Here is a 19142-nt window from a genome sequence, read left to right on the forward strand (position 1 = left end):
AAAAAAAAACACTGACCTGATAGAAATTGAGGCTTCTACATGGGAGCTGTCAGGGTTTTTCGGCGCTGTCTGCTCTGGCAAGCCACTGACAGGGAAAGAAATGTCACCACAATGTTCACTCAGAGTAAATGTGCAGAGATACCACCAACAAACACTGACAGCAGTTCGTCCCCAGCTATGTCAGAAAGAGCAATGCTTGGGAAATGGAGAAGAGGGGGAGAAAGGGAAAAAAAAAAATCCTCATTATGTGGAGGCTGGAAAAAAAAAGAATCGCAGATGAATCTGGGAAGTTGCGCATATTGGCGAGGGTGTCTAATTTTAATGGTAGCATTATGTGAAGACGGGTTACAGGATGTGAAAGGGAGGCTTTGCGAATGTGCTCTATTGAGGGTGAGAGTAAGTCTGAAATTGTGTGTGGAATTGTAAGGAGGTCATCACGTTGAGGCGGTTATTTGGAAAGTGTGAAGGATTAGCAGGTGTATTCTTGAGGAATGTTGATAAGGAATTTCCGCGGTAAAGTAAGCAAGAATTTTTGGCAGGGCTGCATGCGGTGTGCAGATATGATAATGAATGTGAGACAAAGGGACACGTAAGGCGACTGTCTGCTATTTATGACAGGAGGACTATGGAGGAAATTAGTTGGAGGGCTTTGCATTTTTTTTTTCCCCCTCTCTATTAGGTCTTTTAATTTTCTGTGCTTTTCCAGGGGGAATATCACTCAGTTCAAATTTGGATATTGTGTCCTTGTAGCGGATTTTGTATTGTAGACTTACAAATCTCTATTTTTGAAAAGCCAATGCACTCTTTCTTCCTCTCTATTGAATAGCCAAGTGCAATTTCTGACTGCGTCGCTGACTATTGTACATTATCAAAGGTTTGCACAGCAGGTAGCGCACAATGTTTCATCAGTGTGTTCTGAAGTTGAGCATAAGTCCGCACAAGAAAAGGAAACCACTCAGAGGTACAAAGCAAAGAGGGAGTGAGTGACAGCAAAGGGGTCTCGGAAACCAAAACGAAACATGAGGCTTAGATATTTTATATTTGGTCCCCATTTGTACACTGTAAATCTATATGAGCGCCTTTAACATCACATAGGCATCATAGGCTAATTAACTTCCTACTTTGAGTCAACGACAAGTTCTTTTTATTGATTATTCATTAATTCATTTAGTTATTTCCTGAAACTAACACAGCGATTCAACCAGTTAAAACTTGATTCTATACATTTTCCTATAGCATATACAATGCAAGTTTTAAAATGATATAGATCAAGTCTACGGCTACCGTACAGTGACGTATAGCATGTGGGTGGAAAGCAAACGATGAAGGCGTTATGGTTATTAGTATGTACGCCAAATGCTGCTAAAAGGAAAGGAATATAAGGTTTTCACTCGGATACTGTTAGAAGGCTATTCGAAGTATACCCATGCTTATACTTGAACTGGCCAGGACAAATAAACTGAAAAGTCACAAATGTTTATTTTACAGTGTATCCATCAGGGGTTTGAGCAAATATCCTTTTCAAAATACGGATACAAATATCAAAACCTCCTTTTCCCCATGGTTGACATCTGAGATTTTGTACCGGCAGTTGCAGATCTTTACAATATTTGAATACAGTATTTATGAAGTTGTATCTTTACTGTAGTGTTTTTTTTTTGTTTATTGTGTTCAACATAAACGAGATCAATTCTCCTCCATAGGCTTCCTTGTCTGAAAACAAGCAGTCCTTACCTCAGGTATGTCGATGAATGTCACAGGAAGTTGTCTGACGGTGCTGCAAGTAGACAAAAACAGAGAATGTTAAGTAGTCTGTTGTTAAATGTGAGGAGAGGAGCAATGTCGCTCTGGAATGTAAGATAGGACGATCTAAAAGAGAAAAGTACTTTTTTTATGATGAATGTGAAGGAGAGGGATGTCGGGAAGTTGTAGGGAAGTGATGTTTGCAACAGCATGTGGCTGCTGTGAGACTGGTGCTGCTCTTGAATGTCAAAGTTACAGACGGGGAAAAAAAAGAAAAAGACTGCTCGGGAAAGTTAGCGGTAAAGTCGGCGAGGTATTAAGAGGATCTTTGTTATTGTACTTTGAAGAAGTGGGAGAGTGCTCGGTTTTGCCAGTGAGACTGCATTTATGGGACGTCAGGTCTTGAGAGGCTAACAGAGAGGTGTTAACATGGAAAATAAAAACACTGATAATAGTTTGTGTGCCCACGCAGGAGAGCTTTAACGTTGTAATCCCCGTCCTACACAGATCTCTTTAACCACTGTGTCTACAGCCCCATTAACTTTCTTTTTAATATTATGTTTCCTGTGTAGGCGTGTACTTACAGTGTCTTCATAAGGCCTGTGTGTGCGTGCGTGCATGTGTGTGTGCGCGTGTGCGTGCATCTAAGGCTTAGAGTAAGGTAAGACAAGACGGAGAGGCGAGGGGGAACAAGAAAGGGCATGAGATTGAAACAATGATCAATAGACACAATAAAACACAAACGCGGGAGCAGTCGCCCTGCCATGGGTGCAAAAAAAAATTTCCCCAAGGCATGCCAAAGACAGTGGAATCCATTTGTTCATAATGAACTCAGAGGGCTGCCGTTTGTTTTTCAAGTGTAAACTCCACAAAGAAGCCACTTGGATGCCACCAAACGGAGGAGTACTTCTCATTTCCTCTGGGCTTCCACAAAGTAAAGAACAGTTTTCTCTTCTTTCCAACCCGAGCATCAAGAAACAGAGAGTCCCTTAAGGCACACAGCCGCTTTTAAGAAAATGACAAATGTATAACATACAACTATTTATTTAAAGGTATAATATATACTATTTTCAGCTTAGAGCCGTTCAGTGGCTCGTAATACTACTTTCCACCACAAGATGGTGTCACGAGTCACCTACCAATTTCCAATGCGACAAGAGAAGACGCTACAAGTGACGGCAGTAAACACGACAAACTCTCGGCAACTACTAACAAACAGCACTGCCAAATCTCTGCAGAGTTTCACTATCAACACTGAAAATTTAACAATAGTAATAATGTAACTGGTATATATTGTACCTTTAATGATTAAATTGATAGAAAACTGGAAGCACGTTGCACCTTACGAACACTGGACATTTTTTTTAATTCTTTGTGTTGAATGGCTCTTTAGTGATGATGACAAACAGGGAAAAGTTGTATTTTATCATAATTTGTGGCAGAGACGATAGTCTACCCAGCTCAGTTTCACAGGGTCACTAAAGCGAGTTATTGCAACTTTCACCGTCGACTTAGTTAGTGTTTCCCTTTCCTGCCACTATCGGGACGTGAACCCAGGTCCCCCACACTCAAGGTCAACACCAGGCAATAAGAGCTATTACACAACGGCTGATTCATCACAAATGCTTGAAAATTAAAAATGTTATAGCACTGTGAAGCATCCAGGGAAATATGTGGAACAAACCCAGGTACTACCTAACAACAAGGCATTCTAATCATTCTGGACTGTGCTGTTCTTGTTTCAGATCAAAAACCCATGAACCCTTCTTTTTGTGTGTGTGTGTGTGTGTGTGAATTAGCCAAAGAGAGAAAAAGCTACACTCACTCGTGATTGAACAGCAGCGGCTCATCAATGTGTGGAAACAGTCCGGTGGTACAAAACACTGTTTGCAGTCTGCATTAGTGCATCATTGCAAAAACTCCCACAACAACATGCTCTGTGTTCAAAAAACTCATGACGTGCACCATGCAGTTTCCAATTACAGGGAAAATCTGTGTATGACTAGCACCCTCTAATGGATGGAGCTGGTCATTCTGGAGAGTGCTGTTAATGAGGGGCACAAAAACATCATGTTTGGGTTTTTTTTTTGGGGGGGCGGGGGTTAAAAGGCAAAATTTGTTCAAATTCCCACTGAGAATTTCCAAAATAGTGCACTGCTTTACATGGGATTTTCACCAATTTCTCATTAATTTGGGGTGTTTACCTCTTGCTCTACTGTGACAATGATGGGCCTTCCAAATGAGGGTGTGATCGCTTGTTATACTGACGTGCAAAAGGCAAAAAGATCCTTTATTACAGCTCAGAAATAATTCCCAATGCTGCATGACTGTATTCTGTGGAGTAAAAATAAAACTGAAAACTGAATGAAAAAAAAAAAAAAACAACAACTTTGCATGGCATTATGAATCGCTCTTCTATAAATCCTTTTTCTCTTGTTTTATTGCAAAAAGAAAAGAAAAAAAAAAGAAAAATTATAATAATAAGTGGGGCTAAAACTGTGACAGTAATTCCTCTGCTTGTGGCAAATGAATAACTAAAAATCCATCAAAAATTCATTCTAAATCAGTTCTTTAATAACAACACGAAATGGACGTGTGCCACGCTCGCTGTTCCTCAATATTCTTAAAATATTCAAAGCGAGACACTTCGACTGAGGAGCTCTGGCTTCGACGCCGTTTTTGAATATTTCTAATTAAGCCAGCATTCTTCTAAAGTGCAGAGTGCAGAAGCCATTAATGTAATTTACGTTGAACCTGTTAAGTATTTGTGCTGCTGTTGCCCGACATTCCTCCACTGCTCTGATTTTTTATTTTTTTTTCCTTCCTTTTTTGTTTTTCGAGAAATGCTACAAATGTGATTGATTTTGGTGAAAATGTAGACGTGCGCTGCTCCAGGCAGCAAAAGCTGTCTGGCTGACATAAATGTACAGAATGCTGTCAGTCTACATATATGTTACAATTATGTGCTATGATGTACTATGTCAGGTTTGGGGTTTTTCTTTTTATACCAAGAAATGTACTTCAATAATCAGTGTTGATGTGTTTTTGAAGCCTTTCATTTGTTATTTGTCATGTTTCCTTTCTAAACCCTTTAAAAGGAGGCAGTATTTGCTCCTGCGGTTTTTTTTTTTGTTCGTCTTTTTCTTGTATCCACACTGACACGACCCCTAAGTGAGATTCACCCTCGCCGATTCCCACTGTGCGACTGAGTTGTGTGTTTGTGAATTTTTGCAGCGCGTCGAAGCGAAGCAGCAGGATATCGAAGCCAATGCGCGCCCCGTCATACCCAGCAGTGACCTTGGTGGTCTCACGGTTAGGCGAGTCTTCCATAAAGTATCCCAAACAACTACTTCCTTCTCCTACTCCACAGACTCTTGACTTCTCTTTAACTAATCATCTCGTCTTCCAAAAAAACAAACAAAAAAAAAGTGACAAATGAATAAATAATATAAAAAAAAAAAGAACACACACAAAAAAAAAAAAAAAAAAAAAAAAAAAAGCCATAAGTAAAAACTAGGCCTCGGCATTGATTAGCCACAGAGAGTAGGCCTGACTCCTCAGGCACCTCCCGAGTGTCACCAGGGATTTTAGACACATGTTGGGACTCCTTACAATACGAGCCAAAAGACGCAGCTGGATCATACTGGATTTTCTGAACACTCCAGGAGGCGGCATGGGAGAAATGAAGACCAGCAATATGCAACGAGAACTACAAGCCGGCACTCAAGGAGAGGAAACAAGTCCAACCACCACATTAGCTGCAATTACGATTTGCGGGCTACAAAGGCAATCTCTGGTCTGCACCAATAAGTGATATGGGTATTTCTGTTGGGTTTTGGGTTTTTTTGGGGTTTTTTTTGCAAAGCATGCATAAATCTGTGTTCTTTGGCTCTTGAGGGACGACTCCCTTTCAGTATCTACAGACACAAGCCCTCGATTCACCCTCTCTCCATGTTTGCCATCAAACCTGTGTACATTTCTACAATAGCTCCTACATGAATTGAAAGGAGACGTCTTATTATGGAATATTATTCAATAAAATAACATATATTTGTATGATTGTAAGCAGTGGTCTTTGATGTTTTATTTTCTCCTCTCTCTCTTTCATCTTCAAGTCCTTCTAAAGTGCAGTGTTAGATTTCCCTCAAGGCACTCCAGGGTTCATTTGCATTTCCGTACTCCTCTATTATGTGTACTTGCAGTCACCTTTTTCAAATGCATGCTTTTAACAATCAATAGCCCAGTAGAGTGGTTTCAAAGTGTGGGGCGGTTCTCCTCTAGGCGGCGCCAGAGAACAACAAGGATGCTGCAGCAAGGAAAGAAGGGAAACTTGGGGAAACAAATTTTCCTTATTTGTCCAGTTTTTGAGAAGAAATCAAGACAAGACGGAAAAAAGTCGAGGGCGTAAGTAAGTTTAGTAAAACACACATTTTTCGAAGTTAAATTCATTGTGATTGTGAAGTAGTTTAATTACAGTTAAAAGCTTCAGTTTGTTATGACAGGCATAAATAAAGATAGTTTAAATAAAAGCCTCAACGTACAAGGGGAGCTACTCTTTTTATTGCCATTGGATCCCAATAAAGATTTCTTATTACAGAATGTGAAAACCAAACAACATAAGATCATCCCACATTCAATCTGAAAGTACAACTTGACAGCTGGGAGTCTCATCCAAGGATCATCATAGAATCATATTTTACTAACCAGACAGACTTAATTCTCTAATTAATTGGTATATTGCAATGTCCGTCATTTAAACAATATATAGATAGTAAACATTTGTTTCACCAAACAGAAGTATTAATATTTAGATTCTTTTCCAGGGAAAATAAAAAGATGAAGATCTCCGAACACTAAACTTGACATGTACAGTTTTGCATAGAAACGATATCTACAATGTTGAAACTCTCAGTTTGAACTACAGAGAAGCACTTTTTAACGACTCATCAACACTTACCACATTAAAAAACTCAGTATTTCTCAATTAGATTAATAAAAATAAAATTACATTTGATACTCATTGACTTGTATCAGATTGCAATTTTAGTGAAGGTTTGTCCACAAAATGGCGACGAGATCCTGGAACAAGTGAAAAATATTATGAGACGCCTATAGATTAAGGTTAAATGTGTGTATGTTTCTATGGTTATTAAATGAGTGATGGGATAAGTGATGGAGGCTGAAGCCCAGCTGGAGTCAGGCTCACCTTCTTTGAAATCTTCTTTCCTCCTACGCAGTTAAAAAGTGAGCACAATTGTACTTCACTCCTCATTTTCCAGAGTCAAATAAATGGCTTCTTTTCATCCGTGTGGGCAGTTTTAAAGAAGGTTAAGTGATATTGTCTGAGACGTTTTTACTGTCTCAAAGGCCACTGTAAAGTTACAATATGTAGGATTCGTGCATTGTGTCGCAGTAGCAAGTCTGGCTCTCAGAGTTTTGTCAGTTGCTAAGAGTCTCCTTTATTGTCTTATTTAGCTTCATAGATCAAGAGTCTCTAGACCCTGAAGGGACTCAATACATCATCTTGAGGCAGAGTGAAGTATTACAAGATCATTCGTTTAGCTCTATTTTTAGTGAGGAGTGTATTTGGGATTCATTGACTGACAGGGTCAAGAACGTAAAGAAAAAGACAAGAAATATATATCATTTTTTGTGCACTCTCAAAGCAGAATGAACCAAGAAATACTTAATTTTGTTCTTGAACTGCTGTACATTCGGAAAATAAAAAAAGACAATATGTTGTTATGCGGCAAGTTTCTCCTTAAAAATGTAAAAACACTGGATGGATTCGACACTAAGACCTAACATGTACAAGACATAACGCCACTATGCCTGCAACTACTCTGAGTTACACAAACAACTATTATCAGTCATATTTTTTTAATTGATATCCATCTTTGAAATAGTACTTTTTTTTTATAGTTAAAGTCCTCCGATGACAGATTGTCTTGTCTGAGTTATGAATAGTTCAATAGCTCCGTGACACAGAACAGATTACAAGAAGTGAAGATCTGAAGTGGGTGTGAATATAAAGTCTGAACATTAAGTATGTCTTTTCTCATTCTTTTCAAGGCAGATTTGGACTTTTTTTTTTTTTTTTGTGGAGTGGAGATTCTTTAAAAGCTTCAGTGCATCATAACAAAAGAGTGACATATCTATCGAACACAATACGACTGGGTGGGCACAGCCTCGTGGTGAAGCGGGCGTCTTGTCAGGAAAGTGGGTGTATCTGCAGCTCAAAATGAGCTTAAGTTGACTTTCTAAGTTTCCAAGGTTTAGTGCGACAAAGCATTTTTTTTTCCTGAATGAGACCAGAAGAATAAAAGTAGGAGGTTCAGAGGAGGAGATTGTATAAAACTGCAATAGATCCTTCAGTCCTATTGGCCTTATACCCAGCATTCAAACGTGAGAGTAAAACTTTAATATTTGAATTTAAAAAAAAAAAAAAAGGCATAGGGGCTATAAGTCAGACAACTCAAGTTTTAGCATGAAAGAGTAAAAAACAAGAACTCAGATTGTGTTTATATTTCACAGCAGTATGTGCAGCACATGACTATGCAGATGTTGTATAACTAATTTTCATATAAATCTGCAGACTTACACAAACATGCGCCTGTGGATTAGCAAACTGACGCCTGCGTCTCCCACTGAAGAGTCGTGTGTCTTTTCATAGAACCCAGATTATTGAACCAAAAAGCATCAGATGGATGAATAGCTGCAATTACGTCTCTCGCTTCCAACCCTGCAGTCAATTAGACGTCACAGTCTCTCGGTGATAACTGTGGTAAATGGATGTCTCACGGACTTAGATAATCAAGCTACAAGTCGTACGCCAGAACAAGCTGAAGTTGAGCAGCATCTGATGGTGCAGATTACGGGGTGCTCTGGGCTTTCACAACAAGACCTTGCCCCCGCCCACCCCACCCCCGCTTTGAGATGTGACCTCAGTCAGGGTCAGACTTCACTCTTCCCTCCTCTGATCCTCCTTGTACTTTACTGGGGCATCTCAAATCTCATGGAAGCATGACTCGTGCATTTATATAAGATTATTCTCAGTAAACCCACACAGAGTGGAGCAGTCTGCGCTCAGACTGAATGGGGCTTTATGTTTCTTAATGCAGCAAATAAGGATTAAGGCATTAAACCAAATATAGTTCTCACGATAGCTGGAGGAACCAATTACCCTCTGCATGAGCATCTTCCCATTATAGGAATCTACATGCTAAATTTGAGCAAACGTGGGAAAATCGCAACCTCGCAGTGCACTTAATTATGTTTTTTCTGAGCGCCTGCCTCGTTCAGACCAAACACAATTCAGCTGGTCTTTCAATGATATTAATCACAATAACAGCGCGTCAAACGGACGGAAAGCAAGACCGACGCGATTAAAAACGTCGCCAAGATTACGCGGCGATGAGGCCGGCAAAGAAAATCCTTTTTGAAACAGCGCTGGCGACGAAGCAAAGACGTGAAAGAAAAACAGATGCGAGATGTCACAAACATTTGGTGCTTCACAAGTCGTTAGCGAAGCTACCGGAATGAGTGACGGCGAAGGAGAAGCCCGTTTACAACTTGCTGTACCTGGATCCAGTCAAACTCAGTGCCTGTGCTCCTGCAGCTGCATGCATCACCAATTTGGACACATTTCTGACACATTATAATCCATAAAGCACTGGAAAATATTACAAATAATTGTGAATTCATATTTAACACGGATTTGTGATTTATTTTTTGGGTCATTAATACTGAATGTGGACAATGTTGCAAGAATTACAGCTTCTCTAATCTACTATGTGTCTCTATGGCTATAGAGACCGCTTAAAAAAACAACAACCTGATACATGAATATTATTGAGTTAAGTAATGCTGTTATATGTCAATATGAACGCGTGGCTGTATGATCCAAGTTGACTGTGTCACAGTGTTTTTCGTGCATGACAGCTGATTTGTATAACACTTTGACTGATGTGTGATATAACTGCAGACTAAAGGAAGGCTCTTTCTTTTCACAGTATCATCACATTAGCAAATGTGATAACAGCTGATCAAATGCAGATAATGATGGTTAAATTAGAACAAAAACAAAACATTGACAAAACAAGCTTCATTTACTGTTGTATTTGTGCATAAAGTGACACTTAAATAAAATGGAGTAGATTAGGTTTTTTGTGAAATTTTAATTTGAACATGTCCTTTCCTGTTATTTTTCCATCCAAGTGAACATATTTTGCACAGATCATCCATAACATGATGACCACTGATAAATGATTCACAATGATTATCTCTTCATTATAGCACATACTAGTAGTTGGGATATATTAGACTGAAAGTGAGCATTATAGCTTCACAGTTGGGTGTTTTGAAAGCAGGACAAATAGACAAGCGAAAGGATTTTCAGCTAATTTGACACATTTCCTTGTTCAGGATAGAGGGCTGGTTCAGGGCATAACTCCTGTGGGGTGGTCAGTATCCATCAAAAGTATTCAGAGGAAATGAAAAGCAGTAAACCAGAGACAGGGTCATGGGTTGCTAAGGCTGACTGACTCATGTGGGGAATGAAGACGGTGTCAGAGCCAACAAATGCACTACTGTCAACGGCGATGCTGGTTCTGATGGAAAGGCTTCAGTGAACACGTTGCATAGCGGTTTCTTGCATACCACCAGTCAAAGTGTCACGCTGATCCCCATCCATCGCCAAAAGCACCATACAATGAGCGCCTGAGCATCACGATTAGACAACTGAGTACGGAAAAAGTTTGTCTTGTTTCATAAATCGCATTTTCTTTTCCGGATAGAGAAGTGCCTTGTGTTCTTGTCCGCTACTCATTGTTACTTCCTATTATTGTTTCATCCAAGTGGGCGAGTACCCCGGGGTCAGACCAGGACGCTCTGGGAGTGGCTTGGGAAATCCAATGAAAAGATAGAGGAAGTTGCAGTTAAGGCTCCTGCAGACGGTGCTATTTTCACTTCCCGTCACACTGTGCAACACAAATCTAAATAAACTTAAGCCACGACGTGAAGTTTGTTGTGTGCGGACTGTACGATGAAAACGCAAGCTGAATCACAGTCTACAACGACGTTATAGCGCAAAAATATGTAAATACACAATTGTGCAAGAATAACAGGTCCTAAACACAAAAATGAACAGAGCCTTCGTCGTTGTGACATTTATGTGTTTGGAAAAAAATCCCCCAAAAAAGAGCAGTCGGAGAAAATGGATGCGGTTGTGGTTGGGAAAGAGACGCCAAGTTGGCATGTTAATTTTGCAAAGGAAGCTTGAAGTAAGTACTTGTCAGCTTCTAATAGCATTTTACATTGGCATTTACTGTTATTGGTATTTTATTTCCTAACAAAACGCACGACTTGTAAGCATAACAGTGTTTCCTTGGGGTCCAGTTCCTCCTGACTGCAAGTCAGTCAGGCATCTGTGGGACATGCTAAACAAACATCCAATTCAAGAAGGCCACCTTTGAAACTTCCAGCAACAGCAGATCCTCCGATGCCTAGGAGAGTCCATAACTTGACAACTTAAAACCTTTAAACCGGTAAAAAAAAAAACACAATCTTCAGCAGGCAGTCATAATGTTATGGCTGCTTTAGTGTAAACTGTGCTGTTGTTGCCACAAGGTATGTGAGTCAGAGCTAAAATGGCTGTTTAGCTCTGTATTGGCAGTGTCCAGTAGGAGGCAGCATTGTACTTAGAAGTTATGCTTGTTTTGCTGTTGCCTCCTGTGACATTGTGTCTTATATCTCTCTGGAATGATGGGACGTCATGTGCACACAGCGATGACGCTTGAGTCCTAATGTTTAGAGCAACACAACGAGGGTCAGAGCATGAGGCATCGAAAACAGGAAATAAAAAAGACAGAAAGGAGGAAAAATAGCTATTAATGCAACAAAAACCTAAGATTAAATACAGTCAATTGGACCTTAAAGCATGTTATAGGTTATTTTGTTTCAACAGATGAAAATCTCAACTTTGGAGTCCCCGTTGCCACCATAAATCTTTTTATAAAGTTATGCTGCTCACACACAAACCTGGACCAACCAGAAAACAAATCTATAATTCATTAATCCAGGATGGAACTGACCCCATTTAACTCTACTGAACGGAATGGAGTAATGTATTTAAGTCATGTAAATAAACTCCCAGGATTGAAAACAACATTTTAAAAATCCTAGGTCGTCAAAACAGAAGGGCCCCGCCCAGTGAGAGTGGATAAACACACCGGAATTATTCTACTCGCCGTCTTTCGTTTCACTGGAGATGACTCATCGCACTCAAGAAACGAGGAGGTCAAAAATATCTACGATACTATAACTGCTCCTCGCCGTCTTTGTCTTATATCATGACTCATGAATTAACTGTAGTATCAACCGGGATTACACAAGTATCGTGGTATCTCTGAAACTCCTTTCATGTGAGAAGTTTTCATGGCGTAAACTAGTAAAAGTTGGAACGACGACTTTACCAGTTTGTGCTTGTTGAAGTTGCTTCTGCATAAACCTGCTTGTTTATTGTGATGTGTGTTATGGCTTCTTTTTTTTTTAAAATAATGGTTAGATACGAGCAAGAGTCCAAATAAAACCTGTTTGACTGGTAAAATAACTGAATCAGCTCTAACTGCAGCTTCTGAAGTGGAGCCAAACGGTATTACTGCAACGCAAACATGGGAGGAAATCAAAAGAGAAGCTGTCCGACAACAGACTCTGTTCACTCAGATCGTATTCTTTCTTTTAACAATCGTACACATTATACATAAAACCTATTCTGACAATCCAATTTCCGAGGAGAAAATCAAAGCTAATCTGGCATGAAGTGGAAGACTTTATCTCCATCTGAATTAAAAAAAAAATAAAATAAAAATGGCATCAACATCCTGGGGATTTCCAGTTCAGTTCTCGTGCTGTTGTTCAACTGAATCACATTCGGCCAAAGCTGAAAGTGTCTTCAGTAAACAACACTCCCCCGGGGCCAGAAACACTCAGTCTGAGCCTCTTGAATTACTCCTTAGTGTGTCAGGCGAAGGACAGCGTATTCTGATAAAGGATGAGGGGAGTGTCGTCTGGCAGTGGTGGAGGTTATGAGCCTCCTGCTTTGTAAATTTCACCAAGAAAGAGGTAGAGTGTGAATTAAGGTAAAAATAGGTAACGATCAAAACCACAACTGCTTGAAAGCTTTATACAAAGACACAATGTGCTGTTTTTAAAGTGAGTTTCTCAGTAATGCACCTATTATTGTCTATTTTTATCCAAGGATCCCATTACCTATTAACAACAATGTCTCTTAATGGGAAACTCATTAGAGTCAGACAAATAAGACTACCTGGTATGTGACGTTAAGAGTTAATGATGTGAGTTTTATTCTTGACAAAAGGCAGCCCTGTGTTAACTATTTATTTTATTAAAGCATTTTTTGATGTATTTGTATCCAGTTTATTGGTGATGTATTATTAATCATCGTGTGGGGAAGATGGACAACATGACCTTGAGCGACGAGGCAGCTCAAGGTCTGAGTGTTGTGTTGTGTCTGCTACGCTTAAGAAATCTGCTCAAGAATCAGGTTTCTTTGAGGTTTTAACAATATGCTTGGTGGTTTGTCAGGCCGGATTGGGGCCTCTTACGGGCCGGTTTTGGCCCCACGGGCTTTATGTTTGACACCCCTGACATAAACAAAGGACTAGTCACAGAGACGGATGGTGAACTATTTACTGCAATGGAGGAAGTCGCGCTTCTGGAAAGTAAACAACGCAAGGAGTGGGAAGTGGAAGTGTTGGATTCAAAATGTTTAAGACTTAAATCCGTATAATATCAAGGATTGTCTATCTCACCTCTAACTGATCCTCAGTCTGTGCGGCGCTCCTCCCGCTGTTTGTGGAGTTTCGTAGTTTCAATATGCGTCTTCTCAGTGACACTCCCTTCAACTTGTCTGCTGACCTGGTGACAGGTGAAGCGGAAAAGAGAGCACAGAGAGGCTTTTAATATAGTTTCTCCAAATAACACATGCTGAATGTATTTCTGACCGACATACTGTGTTTAAGACTGCACTGCCTTAAAATGAATGTTAAAGGTTTGATAACAGAAATCTTATGCACATCTAAGTGGTTTGTGAGAAAATAACAGGACTTTGTCTATATATCTGACAAAATCCCATTGGATTTATTCAATATATTTCATGTTTTGCGAGAAATGTCTGAGGTTAACGGTGTGATTTCCTTGAAAAGTGACATCATAGTAAAGACATCAGCGATCGTTTTCAGTTGTCCAGATACATGTAAAACGCAAAACCTAAACAATAACTTAAATTGATCATGTTTTCAACTTGAATAAAAGAGCTCACTTCCGTTTCAGTATCATTTTGATTTGAATACTTTTGTTCTCTGATCACATGATAATTGACAATTGTTGTGGATTCTATTGAACCGCTTACTGAACTGACTGAAGAACAAGATGTTGAAGGGTGAAATGAGGATCATGGGGACAAATCACATTTAAAATTGATATTGACATTGGAAAATAAGGACGTCGTGTGCACCATTTTTTTAAAAAAATGAAAAATTAAACAAAAACTTGAGGAAAAAAATACAATTACTGGACAAATGTTCGTTTTCATTCATTAACGCATATTAAAGCCCGGCCCCCTCCCCTCTGAAATCGCCTAGATCCACCACTATATACACACTGAGTCAAAAGTCAGAATATATCCTGACACATGCTGTCATAATAGAAGATAGCAGGGGACTTATAAGGAACTTTCGGGTTCCTTGTTTTAGGTTTCAAATTGCAACACATTAGCTCATAATTGCAAAATATTGTGGTTTAGTCAGTCAATGCATCAGTGTGTGGTTAGTCACGCAGGATTACAACAAGCAGCAAACTATAAACACGCACGCTCGATGATTTAATCAGGGTTGAATATACTAAAACCAGGGGTGTCAAATACAAATTAGTTCAGGGGCCACATTTACTAAACAATTTCATCCTGGGCGGGCCATATAGTGCCATAATATTTTCTTCTTTGTTGTGGCAGAATATATATATATGAGGAAAATGCCTCTATGTTAGCCCATTTTAATGATAACTTCTGTTGCAAAATACTGTGAAATGTCAAACAAAACTGCATGTTTTTACAAATTCACTCTGACAGTATGGTTTTTGCAAAGCAGTAGCTATCTTTCATGGCAGCATCACAATGGGACACTCAAAATGTGCTCGAAAATTAACGCTTGTCTTTGTTATTGCAACTATTTTCTTGGCGTTTCTATAAGAGCCAGACTGGAGCCTCCCGCGAGCCGCTTTCGGTCCACGGGCCTTATGTTTGACACCCCTGCCTTAAACAGTACATTTAGATAGTTGTAGTGGTAGTAGATAGATAATAGTTTTAAGTTAATGATGAGAACATTTGTAACAAACCACAAAGTGACTGACAGACTTACATCTAAATGAGAAACACGGCACATTGCGCGCACTTTAAAGGGAGTTAAAAGTGTCCTTTCGTTACCTATTTAAATGGAGAAAAAGAAATGTGGGGCACGCGGTGGTCGCTGCAGGAAGTTCTGACGTCACGAAACTTCACGCGCTGCCCACCCCAACCAGGTGATGGCTCGAAACTGCGTGCGCGTCCCCGCCTACCTGCGCCTGAAACCGCCTCAAAAAGCTCGCTCCCGCTGCGCCTTCCCCATTCAAGGTGCGGCGAAGCAACAGGTGCGACGAGTCGAGGAGAGACAGAACATTTATCAACTATCATCGTTTTCGAACTTGTTTTGGGTTTTTTCTCCCCCAAGAAGCGACGGAATACAAAAAAAAGGAACTAACTTTCAGATTTTCAGAACTTTTTAAACACCGCAGGTGAAGCAAAGGAGATTTGAGCCATCACCTTTTAGAAAACAAATTCATTAAAAAAAAAAAAAGGAAATGGCCAACGCGGGTCTTCAGATATTGGGATTCGCCCTGGCTCTCCTGGGCGTGATCGGACTGATTATTGGAACGATCTTGCCTCAGTGGAAGATGTCGGCCTACGTCGGGGACAACATCATCACCGCCATCGCCATGTACGAGGGTTTGTGGATGTCGTGCGCCTTCCAGAGCACAGGCCAGATCCAGTGCAAGGTGTACGACTCCATCCTGCAGCTCAACAGTAAGCCACACCCGCTTGGATTCACTTCAAACACAATGCAGATCAATTAAAATGTATCTCGCTCGAGAAGCTTTCAAATACCTTTTTTTTTAAATTATAATAAGCCAAAAGGTATTTGCTTGATTGAATCAATTTGAACCTAAAATGACACAATCCACATTAACAGGTTGAATTCCCCCAACGGCTGACCTTCTACTGGTCTAACCGGTTTTCTCACTTTATAACCTTCTTTTATTCCTCTCCCAGTCACTTATTTACTTTAAGCCTCAGGAGCTCGCCTTTTCAGATCCCATGCAGCTTGAAGGAAAAAAAAAAAAAAAAAAATTCAGCCTTTTTATTTGATAAGCCAGAAGTCAGGAATGTACTGGGTTCCTTCTACACTTAGACAATGATTATCCAAAAGTCATTGTTTCATTCCGCTTCCCCCTCCAAGTGTGCAAATACTCACGGTGTACTTCTTCCATTGCGGCAGAAGTAAGTTGCCTGTTCAGCAGCACCTCTATGAAGCAGTGTTTAGTCAACACAGACACTCCTCTGGTACTCTTGGGGGGGGGGCAAAATCATAAAATAGGCTCATGGGTGTTGAGTCTTGTGAAATTGGGATGAATTGACAATCAGTGTCTTTACAGTTGGTTCATTGCTCACTGATTGATTGTCGTGCCTTCAGGCTCAAACTGCCTGATTATTAACAAAGGATTTCTGTGGTTTGTTTTCCCAGGAATTTGGCTCCTACTGGCCAACATGTAATTTACTTGGCGAGAAGTTCACAAAGCTGCCTTTCTTAAACATATATTTTTTTGAATTTCATTTCATTAGTTGCTGTTTTGCTTTGCAAAATGTGAAACGGTATATTATGTTGCAGAGTGAGCCTTATCACCTCCTCACATCTGGACACAGGCCCAACTTTATTAAACACTGATTTAACCTGGTGGTCAGATATCAAGCAAAGTAATGGATAAGAGCACATTTTTCTGGAATACATTTCCCCCAAAAATCTAAAAACCAGATGCTTTAACAGCGGGTATCAGCAACTGGTTACAAGTTAAGCTTTTAATCTTCAATTTAAACCGAAACGGTGTTTCTTTGAGCAGCCGTTTCCCCACTATGAGAAAGTACACCTGCTGAGAAGTGGCACTGTGAAGCACCCGAGATTGGGAGTGTCTTCCTCGTAATGCAACCTGAGACCCGGTCAGACCTGTTTTCTGATGGTGCACACATGCAAAACCACACACACACACACACCCTTCTCTTCTGGTTGAAGCCAGTTTGTGTGTGTGTGTGGTGCGTTGTTATAGCGAGCAGCAGCCAGACACAGGAGACAGAGGCCTCTCTGTTCTGCATGAACTGTTCGTTCCCTCTGTGGCCAGTTCCACATACAAGATTAATTCTTCTAAAATAACTTTTATGTTGAGAGTATTGTTACTTTACACAAATTAAAATGTTTCCTTCGTCTTTCTTCCCTCATTACGCCCATCATCGTCCAAGCCAAGTGTTGGTTGTCACTCAACTGTTGCCTGTTGTCTCTTTTCTCTCCCAGGTGCCCTCCAGGCAACTCGCGCTCTCATGATTGTGAGCATCATCGTCACGGTGGTTGGTCTGGGCGCCGCCTGCATGGGAATGAAGTGCACCACCTGCGGGGGAGACGACAAAACGCGCAAGTCCCGCATTGCCATGATTGGAGGCATTATCATTTTGATTGGAGGTAGGAAGACATCAGACTTTTTTTGGGGGGGGGGGGTTATTTCTTTTTTTTTTTGGTTCGTTTCATGTTTGAGTCGCACACACATTTCAGTATGTTTTGGGGCCGATTTCACCGACTCTCTCTCCTCCTCCAGCTTTGTGTGCCATCGTCGCTTGCTCTTGGTATGCTCATGACATCATTCAAGCCTTCTACAATCCGTTCACTCCGGTCAATACCAAGTAAGTATATAAACAGAATCTTTATTTTGCCTTTTTTTTGTGTGTGTGTGTGTGTTTCACATTTGACCGACTCTCGCTTGCGTTCCTTCAGGTACGAGTTTGGTGCTGCCATCTTCATCGCCTGGGCCGGAGCGTTCTTGACAGTAGTGGGAGGCGCCATGCTGGCGGCGTCCTGCCCGCGAGGCAAATCCACACCAAAGTATCCCATCTCCAACCGACCCCCCAGCAGCAGCAAGGAATACGTGTAAACTGGACTGAACTGAAGGAACACTGATATTCATGTAAAGACGTATCCCAGGAGCCAATGGGAACTTGTCTGGGGTTTTTTTTTTTTTTTTTTTTTAACTTTCTATGAGGCCACCTTCTGTTACTGTAATATTATTATTTTAACAAATCCATTAAAGTTTTAAATGCCAACTGTTTACTTGTAAGCGATTGTTGGTGTCACCCTGCCCGGTACCATAGCCCGTGCTTACTTGGTCATTTTATACTCTTTGCTTATTCGACACCAGGAAAGCACCGAGGTCAATTGGCATGAGACACCCGAGGTTCTGGATGAAGTCGTTCACCATGCTGCGTGGCCCAGTGTGCTCGGGAGCATTGTTTCAATACCTTGATTAATATTCCGACCAGTCCAGTTTGATACAGAATGAGCGGTTTGCTCCATCACTCACATTTGTGCCTTTTTAACAATTTTCCCTAAAAATAAATAAAATAAAAGCTCAGAATTGCTGTTCTTGCTCGATCCGTGTGAAATTGTAACTATATTTGCAAAAAGTTGCTGATTCTCGTACTCATTTTTGCCAATATTTCCACCGAGCATATAACTGAAGTGACCTGTTTATTGTGAATGGGCTGCACTTAGGCTATTTTTTTTTTGTTCGCAGTAACTGTTGCACTTGTGATGTGCCCAGTTTTGTGTTTTTTAACTTTTTAAAATTGTAATTTGCTGTTTTTGTGTTGTACATATGGAAAAAAAAAATAAAACTTAGTAAATTTATTGGCTCTGGTTTGTGGGTCTTCTTACACACGAAAGCTCAAAAATAACTTTGGATATTTTGGTTTTGAAACGAATTATGTTTAAAATCAATTTAAGCTGCAAGTTAGAGAATATCCAGTATGTACTATTTTGATATTTCAGTAAAATATTGAAATGACTTCAAAGTTAGTAAATTGAAATTTTGGAATGTTTACATGTATACAAGTAAAAGAAAAGCAATGTGTTTCATACAGAAGATGGATGTAGTGTGATCTATGTTTTGCCATAATAGAAGTATGTAAGAAGGTTATAATGAGGCAACTGGACAGAAATAATCCAGATTTATAACAATATAACCAAAAT

General features: G+C 40.1%; 2 protein-coding genes across 2 annotated transcripts in view; one reads left to right on the forward strand and one right to left on the reverse strand.

The window, feature by feature from the left end:
• nlgn2b (neuroligin 2b) overlaps positions 1–15436 on the reverse strand; it is a 166784-nt gene extending 151348 nt beyond the window's left edge. The window contains exons 1-3 of the mRNA XM_080482819.1: positions 13575–15436; positions 1735–1777; positions 17–85 (exon numbers count right to left, since the gene is read on the reverse strand). The gene's annotated coding sequence lies outside the window, so the exon portion shown is untranslated. The remainder of the gene's footprint in view (positions 1–16; positions 86–1734; positions 1778–13574) is intronic.
• On the forward strand, positions 15423–18800 carry LOC308121546 (claudin-7-B-like). The gene is made up of 4 exons (XM_080482821.1): positions 15423–15880; positions 17418–17582; positions 17716–17800; positions 17892–18800. The coding sequence occupies exons 1-4, from the start codon at positions 15658–15660 to the stop codon at positions 18046–18048; spliced, it is 630 nt and encodes a 209-aa protein (XP_080338947.1). The 5' UTR covers positions 15423–15657; the 3' UTR covers positions 18049–18800.
• The last annotated feature ends 342 nt before the right edge of the window (positions 18801–19142 follow it).

Source organism: Lipophrys pholis, assembly GCF_963383615.2.
Source record: "Lipophrys pholis genome assembly, chromosome: 16".
NCBI classification, from domain to species: domain Eukaryota; kingdom Metazoa; phylum Chordata; class Actinopteri; order Blenniiformes; family Blenniidae; genus Lipophrys; species Lipophrys pholis.